Source organism: Sceloporus undulatus, chromosome 5, assembly GCF_019175285.1.
Source record: "Sceloporus undulatus isolate JIND9_A2432 ecotype Alabama chromosome 5, SceUnd_v1.1, whole genome shotgun sequence".
In the NCBI taxonomy this organism is placed as follows: Eukaryota; Metazoa; Chordata; class Lepidosauria; order Squamata; family Phrynosomatidae; genus Sceloporus; species Sceloporus undulatus.
The window spans coordinates 2,381,976-2,392,335 of NC_056526.1; the positions used below are offsets into that span (position 1 = coordinate 2,381,976).

At 43.7% G+C, this 10,360-nt stretch overlaps 1 protein-coding gene across 1 annotated transcript in view; it reads left to right on the forward strand.

Annotated features, from left to right (window-relative positions):
• Positions 1–10,360, forward strand: part of LOC121930821 (basic proline-rich protein-like) — a 17,061-nt gene continuing 6,701 nt past the window's right edge. Inside the window, exons 1-3 of the mRNA XM_042467718.1 lie at positions 1–2,128; positions 6,636–6,737; positions 7,871–7,979. Coding sequence (XP_042323652.1) covers positions 1,261–2,128; positions 6,636–6,737; positions 7,871–7,979 — 1,079 coding nt within the window. The 5' untranslated portion in view covers positions 1–1,260. The remainder of the gene's footprint in view (positions 2,129–6,635; positions 6,738–7,870; positions 7,980–10,360) is intronic.

Consider the following 10,360-nt stretch of genomic DNA (forward strand, 5'->3'; position numbering starts at 1 on the left):
AGAGAAAGCTAAATGCCTCACAAGTCTACAAATTCCCAGGATTCCATAGCATTGAGCCATGGCAGTTAAAGAGGTCTCAAACTGGATTATTTCTGCAGTGTGTTCTGGGACCCTTGATTTTGATTCTGAGGAAAACAATGGCCGACAAATTAGCTGCGTTCACTCTGCAAAATTAATACCCATTAATAAGGTTTTGGTACCGCTTTAACTGCCACGGCTCCATGCTATGTCATTGTGGGATTTGTAGTTTTGTGAGTCTTCCCTATCAGAGAGTGCTCTGGTGGCACAACAAACTACAAATCCCATTATTCTATAGGATGGAGCCATGACAAAGCAGTGTCTAAACTGCAGACTGAGAGGGTATCCACACTGCTGAATTAAATTGGTTTGAGACCACTGTAACTGCCACAGCTCGTTACTGTGGAATCTGGGATTTATAGTTTTGTGAGGCATTTGGCCTTCCCTGTCAGAGAGAACTCTTGTACCAGACCAAAACTACAAATCCCAGGATTCCATAGGATGGAGCCATGATTGTGTGGCAGTAGCCTGAGAGTGTCCACGTTGCAGAATTAATACACTTTGGCACCGCTTTAACTGCCACGGCTCATTACTGTGGAATCCTGGGATTTGTAGTTTTGTGAGGCATTTGGCCTTCCCTGTCAGAGAGCCCTGGTAGCACAACAAACGGCAAATCCCAGGATTTCATGGCACTCCACACATTAATTCAGTGGTGCGGCAGCACCCTTTAAAGAGGCCGCTTCACGGCCCTGAATTTATTAATACGTTTTGACATTTTTATATAGAAACATCCCCTTTCTGAAGAGACTGAGGCCTAATTCCTACGCTCAGCCCTTGCTAGAGTAGTGCCGTCGAATTGAGTGGGTTCGCCTCCATTTTGGGTCACCCATGACACAACTTGAGTCAATGCTTCTACTCGAGTTCCAGCCCAAATTTTTTGGAGGAAACATAATTCTTGTTTTCCTGTTTTTAAATCATATTTATTTCATAAGTGTTTGGGATTTCAGATTTCTGGAAAGCTGAGGCGGACATTTTAGGCCATTTTAACAATATTTTCTTTCTTTTTTTAAAATAGTGCTGCTTTCCTCTGGCCTAACTAGAAAGCATTAGTTCCCACTAGGGTTAAAATTGGGGTTTTGGGGGGGGGGTGCCCTACAGGGGCTCAAGAGCCATTTTGGGGGGACCAAAGGCACTTTTTGGGGTCCCCCCTATTGACCCCAGGCCAGACTCGGGTCAATTGCAATGGAGAGGGACATGAATGTCGACCAGGCTCAAGCGTCCAAGGGCATCAAGAAAAAGGCCTCGACAGAAGCCATGGCCCCGAAGCAGGGAGCCACATCCCACCGTGGCACCCCAGAAATGGTCTCACTTCCAGCCCCCCCCTTGTACCGAACGAGGCACTCAGAGGACCATAGTTCTGCAGAGCAGAGGCCCTCGACACCAGCAGGGCCCACAGAGCCATCCCGCCGTGGCCCCCCAGAAGTGAAGACCCCACTGCCAGGGCCCCCCTCACCCCGATTGAGGCCGTCGGAGGAACGTAGCCCTGCAGAGCAGAGGCTCGTGATGCCACCGGGGTCCTTGGAGCCTGCCCGCCGTGGCCCCCCAGAAGTGAAGGCCCCAGTGCCAGGGCCCCCCTCGCCCCGATCCAAGCCCTTGGAGGACCATGGCCCTGCAGAACAGAGGCCCCTGATGCCTGCGGGGCCTTCAGAGCCATCCCTCCGTGGCCCCCCAGAAGTGAAGGCCCCAGTGCCAGGGGCCCCCTCGCCCCAATCCAAGCCCTTGGAGGACCATGGCCCTGCAGAACAGAGGCCCCTGATGCCTGCGGGGCCTTCAGAGCCATCCCGCCGTGGCCCCCCAGAAGGGAAGTCCCCAGTGCCAGGGCCCCCCTCGCCCCGATCCAAGCCCTTGGAGGACCATGGCCCTGCAGAACAGAGGCCCCTGACACCGGCGGGGCCCTCAGAGCCGGCGCGGGCCTCTGTGAATCGTGGACCTGCAGCCGTGAGGCCCCTCCTGGACCAGGGGCCCATACAGAGCTCAAGGGTCTCAGAGTCAAGTCCCGTCAAGCGAGGGGATGTGCCTCATGGGCGCCTACGACACCCTGGTCCCCAGAGTAAGCACTTGAAGAACTGGGGTCACATTGCTTCCACTGCTGTTAAGCAGGGGCTGCCTTGAGTCTGGATGGTCAAGCATAATATACAGTCTTCCCTCCAAATTCACGGGGGATCCATTCAGGACCCCCACCATGAATTTGGAAATTTGCGTATATTCAAGTCCCATAGCTTTGAATGGCCACATGCTTCTGCATGCCACCATGTCACTCCTCCATGAATAATCAAAACCGTAGATCTCAAGTCCATGAAAACAGAAGGGCGACTGTATATACCACTTATCAGTGCACTTAAGCACTCCCTAAGTGGTTTACAAAGTGTAAGCTAGATACCAAAATCCATGGATGTTCAGGTCCCATTATATGCAATGGGCTATTATTATTATTGTTGTTGTTATTATTATTATCACAGTGGGCCCTTGGCATCGCTGGGGTCTGGTTCCCAGATCTCCCATGGATACCAAAATATGTGGATGCTCAAGTCCCATCATATGCAATGGGGCATCATCATCCCGGACACCCTGTGGGTACCAAAATCCATGGATGCTCAAGTCTCATTATTTGCAATGGGCTATTATTATTACTATTATTATTACACTGGGTCTTTGTTATCCTCTGGGGTTTGGTTGCAGGATCCCCCATGGATAACAGAATCCGTGGATGCTCAAGTCCCATTAAATATAGAAGCATAGCAAAATGGTATCCCTTATATAAAATGGAAAATCAAGGTTTGCTATTTGGAATTTTTCCTGTTTTTGAATATTTTCAAGCAATGGATGATTGAATCTGTCGATTATTATTATTATTATTATTATTATTATTATTATTATTATTATTACAGTGGGCCCTTGGCATCCATTGGGGTTTGGGCCCAGGACTCCCCTTGGATACCAAAATCTATGGACACTCAAGTCACATTAAATTCAGTGGCATAGTAAAATGGCGTCGCTTCTATAAAGAGGCAAAAATCAAGCTTTTGGGGAATTTATTTATTTTAAATTTTTTTTATTTGAATAATTTAAAGCCGTGGATGTTTGAATCCGTGGATAGGGAAGGCCAACTGTAATTCATTAATTCCGGTTGAGTTTCCTATATCGGAAATGCTTGGGTCCAGAAATGTTTGGGATTTTGAATCCCCCCCAGATTTTGGAATATTCACAAATGAATAATCATACATAATAAACAATACATAAGTATTTGATGGAGTGTATACTCTAAGAGAGCCAGTATAGTGTAGTGGTTTGAGCGTTGGACTATGGCTCTGGGGAGCAGGGTCTGAATCCCTGCTCAGCTATGTAAACCCACTGGGTGACCTTGGGCAAGTCACACTCTCTCAGCCTCTCATGAATTATTATTATTATTATTACTATTACTATTACTATATTTATTTGTATCCCACACTTTTCCCAGGACTGGGACTCAGAGCGGCTTCACAGCATTAAAAACAGTACAATTAAAAACATTTTTAAGAAATGTACATTAAAAAGGAATTAAATTATGACAGTATTAAAACAGATAGTTATTAAAGGAATAAAACATATTTTAAAAAGATAAAACTATATCTAGAGAAAAAATTGTATCAAATTTTTAAAGTGGTCCAACATCCCAGCCTGTCCTTATAACAATTCCTTAAAGGCGTGTGTGAACAGATAGGTCTTCACCTGCGGGCGGAAGGCCATCAAGGAGGTTCTGGTCCATTCCCTGGGAGATCAGGGAGTTCCAGAGTCTAGGGCAGCCGCCGAGAAGGCCCTTTCTTGCATCCCCACCAAGCATCTTTTTGATGGTGTTGGGATGGAGAGAAAGGCCTCTCCAGAGGATCTCAGGGGGCATTTGCACTTAGTGTTTAAAGCAATTTAAAATGCAGCGAGTCATAAATGCAGCGATTTAAAATGATGCGATTTTCAATTCGATTTTTTTCCTATTGTTCCCATTGTGTTGTTGACGGTAAATATTCTACGTTAAAGTACCCCTATTTTGTTCCCATATAATTTACATCGATTTATTTAAACCCGGATTCGAATTTCTATTCGTTCCCATTAGCTGTCAATCATCGTGACATCATCATGCCGTCATTATACTGCAGATTATTTGTATTTGATTTATCCTAGCAGTCGTTTCCATTTCTTGTCTGTTTTTACCTTCCCTCCTATTTTGGCGTTTTTTTAAATTAGCCAATCAGAAGCGTTTATGCGCTTACCCGCCTACTTTTCAGTGCTCCCATGTTCATATTCGCTTAGAAGACAGTGTTTATAAGTGCATATGCGCTTATAAATATATATTTTTAGAAAAACTATGGGCTAATTACCTGCCTCGTGAAGGCTCTGGAGGAAGAATGCGGGGAAAAATGGCGATGGCGAAGGCAAAAACAAACAAGAAAAGGTTACCCCCACAAACCAACCCCTCGGCTGTTGCTCCTCCTTTTGCCGGGATCCCGAATCTGACACCAATTCCTTCCATACAATTACAGCGAATCGTATCTCAGGATCAAAAATAACCCAAGGTATAACCTAGTATTTTTTAAACCCGAGTTAAACACATATAATTCGATTTTTACAGGAAAAATTGAATCAGAATCGAATCACTGTGGGAACGATTCCGGGGTAATGCGGGTCTAATTCGGGCTTAAGTGGGAACGATAAGAAGTTATTGTCAAATCATGACGCGGGTTTTAAACTAGTGGGAACGCCCCCTCAGAGTCCGGGCTGGTTCATACTAAGAGAAACGGTCGGCCAAATAGTGTGGACCTGATCCATGCAGGGCTTTGTAGGTAATAACCAGCACCTTGAATTGTGCCTGGAAACAAACTGGCAGCCAATGAAGCTGTTTCAACAGGGGCATTGTATGATCTCTGTAATCTGCCCCTGTTAATAGCCTGGCAGCAGCTCTTTGAACCAGCTAAATTTTCTGAACACTTTTCAAAAGCAGCCCCATGTAGAGCCCATTACAGTAGTCCAAACGGGATGTAACCAAGGCATGTACTACCATGGCCGGATCTAGCTTCTCAAGGAACAGGCGCAGATGGCATACAAGTTTTAAATGTGCGAAAGCACTCCTGGTCACAGCAGAGACCTGGGCCTCCAGGTTCAAAGCTGAGTCCAAGATTACCCCCAAACTGCGAACCTGTGTCTTCAGGGGGAGTGTGACCCCATCTAACATAGGCTGGATCTCTATTCCCCGATCTGCCTTCCAACTGACCAGGAGCACCTCTGTCTTGTCTGGATTAAGTTTCAACTTGTTTGCCCTCATCCAGCCTTTTACAGGTGGCAGACACTGGTTTAGGACCAGGACAGCCTCCTTGGATTGAGGTGGGAAGGAGTAGTAGAGTTGAGTGTCATCTGCATATTGATGACACCGCACCCTAAAACTCTGGACCTCTCCCAGCGGTTTCATGTATATGTTGAACAGGATAGGGGACAACACAGACCCCTGAGGGACCCCACAGGTCAATGGCCAAGGGGTTGAACAGGAGTCCCCCAGCACCACCTTCTGGATTCGCCCAGATGATGATGAAGGCAATGGCAAGCCCCCTCTGAAGCAACTTGCCAAGAAAACCCTGTTATTGGTTGCTGTAAGTCGGAAATGACTTGAAAGTAAAACAATACACAAGGAGATACATCAGGTCCCAAGTCTAAACATGAAATTCATTCATATTTTGTGTAATTTTAAACCTGATATCTTAACTTTGTGCATGAAACAAAATTTGTGTCCAATCAACCCTAAAAAAGCAAAGGTGTCAGTCTCAGCCACCCATGTGGACTATTTTTGATTTTGGAATATTTTGGAATTCCTGATAACGGAAACTCAACCGGCATACGGTGGTGGGCTTGTCTACTAAGCAAGAGCTAAAGCCTGGATTATTTGATATTACATTTTAGCTTGGTCCAAGCTATAACGCCCTCGATGGCTCAAATCTATGATTTATTTATTTTTTTGGTCCTGGAAAGATGGTTGAACTTCAGCTCCCAGAAGTTTTGCCACCATATCTAAAATTTAGGAATTCTGGAAGTGGAGGTAGAAGACCTCTAGAGCAGCAGTGATTTCCAACCTTTGGTCCTTCATTTGTTTTACGATTCATATCCCAGAAGCCCCAGCCAATTTATCCAACAGTCAGGAATTATGGGAGCTGAAGACCAAAAGATCTGGGGGACCAAAGATTGGGAACCACTGGACTATAGAGCCAAAGGTAAAGGACTGCTATGCTTAGTGAGTAGGTAGAGAGATCTTGTAGCATCCTTGAGACCAACTAATGAAAGAAGTTGGCATCATGAGCTTTCATAGACTTAAGTCTACTTCCTCAGATGCGTTTGGACCAACTTCTTTCTTTAGTAGGTCTCAAAAGTGCTAGGAGATCTCTCCACATACTGATACTACAGGCTAACATGGCTATATGTTGAATTCTACTCTTAGTGAGGTTGGGCTACTCCTCAATTATGGCCCCAACACTGGGATATACCTGGAATTTCAAGCATGTGCGGCATTCTCTGATGCTTCTTCCTTTCCTTCTCACTAGGAAGTTCCCCAGAGAGCTCCATCAACTGGTGTTGTTCCACTGTTGGTCTCCTGTCCGTTTGCACAATCCTGCTGGCTATGGTGGTCACCATGAATGGTCAAGGCAAGGAGCTGACTTTTAAACTTAAAATACACCCCCCCCCCCGACAGTATTTTCCAGGGAGGGGAGAAGGAGGGACTGCATTGCACAGGGTATGTCAAAAGATACGTCCTGCAGGTAATTTAGATGATCTTCTAAACCATCGCATTACAACTTGCCAAAATCAGAGAATGTGCAACTTTCGTTAGGAATGTTCAAAGGTCATGGGTCATCTGGGTAAGAAAGTATTTAAAAGAAAATGACAGCTCTCTCAAACATGTAATGTTTGAATATATAAGTTACCTGTGACTTTTGGCACAGCCTATATATAAGTGGGATCTATGGAAAGCGGAGAGTTCCCACATATCAGATCCTTTGAAAGCCTAGGGAGAAATCTAGTATGCAAGTGAATCTTGTAGCACCTTTCAGACTAACTGTGCAAAGGACGTTATAGCAGTGATCCCTCCAGGTCCTTTGGACCTAAACATCCAGAAGACTCAGTTATCTTAGCCAACAGTCTGAGTTTCTAGGAGCTGAAGTCCAAAACACCTGGAATGCCAGAGTTTGGGAGTCATTGTGTTATAGCATTAACTTTCATAGGATTTGGTCTCCTTCCTCATGCATGGAGTGTACTGGTGCCCAGGAATGACTGTATGAATAGCTTGTGGAAATTTTTTATTTGGATAAAACCATTCTACAAAAAAGTACACCCAAATGCAAAAAGCTGTAACAAAGTTGCTGTGTTTTGGACCGATATATAATCAATTCTGCCCCCCCCCCCTAAGTTTTTTTTTAAAGATTCACGTCATCGACAGTGTGAATAACTGATGTGAATAGACCCGGGATAATTCAGGATTAAACTCTGCATGCCTCGAATGCATTTTGAATACATTTGCATTGTCAACTCCATCTTTATTCGAGTGCTGGCATGTATGAGCAACTGAACTCTCAGAGATGTGCATAGATGTGGTTCCATAATGTGAATAACAAATTTGAAATGTGTGAATGAGGTCACGAAAAAGACCCACTTTTGAGTAACTCCAAAGAGTCAACCCACATTCTACTAGAAATATTTTTAATCTTTGAACTGTGAGATGATTTGTGATGCTCTCACTAGTTATTCAGTTTGTGCCTGTGTGTTTTGCCTTTGTTTGAAGTTAGCAACCTGATGGAGAGAACCGAGGAACACGAAGCCGTGGTCAAGTTGCACGTCATCATTCTGACGGACATTTTGATGGCACTACAGATCGGCAAAGGTGGGGTAATGTGGATGTGCTGGGAAATGGCTCTGGAGGTTTGCTAGTTTCCTTGTAGGAGGGATGGCTAAGAATAATATTCATGTTCATTTTTGAGAAAAAGATACCAACTACACAGATTGCTTCTTAACCAGGACAGGACAAAGTGGAGTTTTAAAATCAAAAACAAGACAGAGGTCTAATCTGCACTGCGGAAATCATGGAGTTTCATACTGCTTTAATTGCCATGGCTCCATGGTATGGAATTCTGGCCTTTGTAGTTTGGTGAGATATTTAGCCTTCTCTGATGGCATTCATTCCCATTTTTTTTTCTTGAGGAGATGCAGATTGCTGCACTGATATATATCAGATTTGTTCTTCCCATTTTGTTTGGGGATCGCGAATCTCTTTGAGTCACTGTAACCCCTGTGTTATTCACACATGCCATTGTTTCAGGATAAAATGGAGCAACCTCCTTTCCTTTGAACTATACAGAGCGATTGGAATTGACTCAGAAGCTTATTCACACTGACAACAATGTGGATAGATGTGGATCTTTCAGGAAAAGTTGGAAAATAACCCTGTATCGAATATCCTGAGTTAAGTGGAGGTTTTGTCAGCCCCCTCAAAAGTGCATTGAGTGCATTTGGAACATGTGTGAACAACAAGGACTCAATCCAAATTCATACCTGATTATTTTCATAGTATGAATGGGGCTTCTGTCAGAGAGCTCTGGTGCCCCACCAAACTAAAAATTGAGACATGGCAGTTAAAGTGTTGTCAAACTGAATTAATTCTAATATGAAGTCGAAGGTTTTCATGGCCAGCATCCATAGTTTTTTTGAGTTTTTCTGGCTATGTGGCCATGTTCTAGAAGAGTTTATTCCTGACATTTTGACAGGAAGATGCCAACCACGTCAGGAATAAATGCGAAATGTCAGGAATAAACCCTTCTAGAACATGGCCACATAGCCCAAAAAACCCACAAAAAACTATGAATTATTCTGCTGTACTCCTGAGCTTTCCCATTGTTTCTGCTGCTTTTGAAATGTCCCAGTTTCTCTCTCCTCCTCCCTCCTTCCCACTTTCATCCTCAGTTTGCCTCAATTGCTGCCAAAATTGAGTTCAAAATGCAAAAGGGAGTTTGCACTCAATTAACTCAAGAGAAGGGAAAGAAGAGGATGGGTAGAGTCTTGCCCTTCCCAGTAGACAAAAACAATCCTGAGACGTATAGTTTTACATGGTCTTAAACCTTCTCTACCAAAGTGTGCTGCTTGTGCCACAACAAACAAAAAACCCCTCAAGATTCCATAGCATGGAGACATGGGAGTTAAAGCGGTGTCAAACTGCATCATTTCTGCAGTGAAGATGCAGCCAAAGTGAAACTGTGAAATTGTATTTGTCTGTGCAGAGGTCTTTCAGAACTCAGCCTTGATTCCCTGTTTACTCACCTAAATTTGTGGCATTGAATCAGGCCTGCATCTATTTTTGCCTCTTGAAGGATTCACATCGTTGGGGTGTATCCACACTGTGTATTTACAGAAGTTTGATACCATTTTCACTCACTCACTCACTACAGCACTGGAGCTCTGGCAGAGAATGCTATGGACCTCATCAAACTACAGATCTCAGGGCTCCATAGCATGATGCCATGGCATCAAAGTTCTACCATCGTACAGTGTGGATGCTTCCCAGGGATGCAGGCAGCTACATTTATGGTCCCACCAACACTGGAAACACCTAGTGAAACTGGTCAATAGGAGATAGCTGAAAATTTCATCGGGTTCTTTTTTAAAAAATAATAATAATTTAAATGTTAAATTTTCATAAGAACTTGTCAAAAGAGAGGTGAGGTTAATGAATGCATAACAGTTTTTAAAGTGGGAGGCTCTCTTCTTAAGTAATTCAGGCTGGCTCCATCTTTGTTGAGTGTCCAGTAGATGATCAAAACTGTATTTACTCCACCTGGCCTTTCCTTTTTCAATTTTTTTTTTGTTTACAATTGTTTTTACTCTGTTCCTAAATAATGTTTTTAATGCATTTTATTTTCTATCTTACATATGGATTGATGGTTTTCAATATGTATGGCTTTTACAGTCAGTCCTCCATATCCATGGATTCTACTGCCATAGATTCAACCATCCATAGTTTGATGTGTAATTAATTAATGTGTGTGTATTAATTTCCAAAAAGAAAATCTTGATTTTACTAATTTACATAAGAGGCACCATTTTCCTAAACCATTGTATTTAATGGGGCTTGAGCATCCATGAATTTTGGTATGTACTGGTTGTGCTGGTCTATGGCCATAATAAAGATGAACTATGAACTTGGTATTTACGAATTTACAAAGAGAAGTAACAGTGCCACTATATTCTGCTCTGGTCAGGCCCCACCTGGAATATTGTGTCC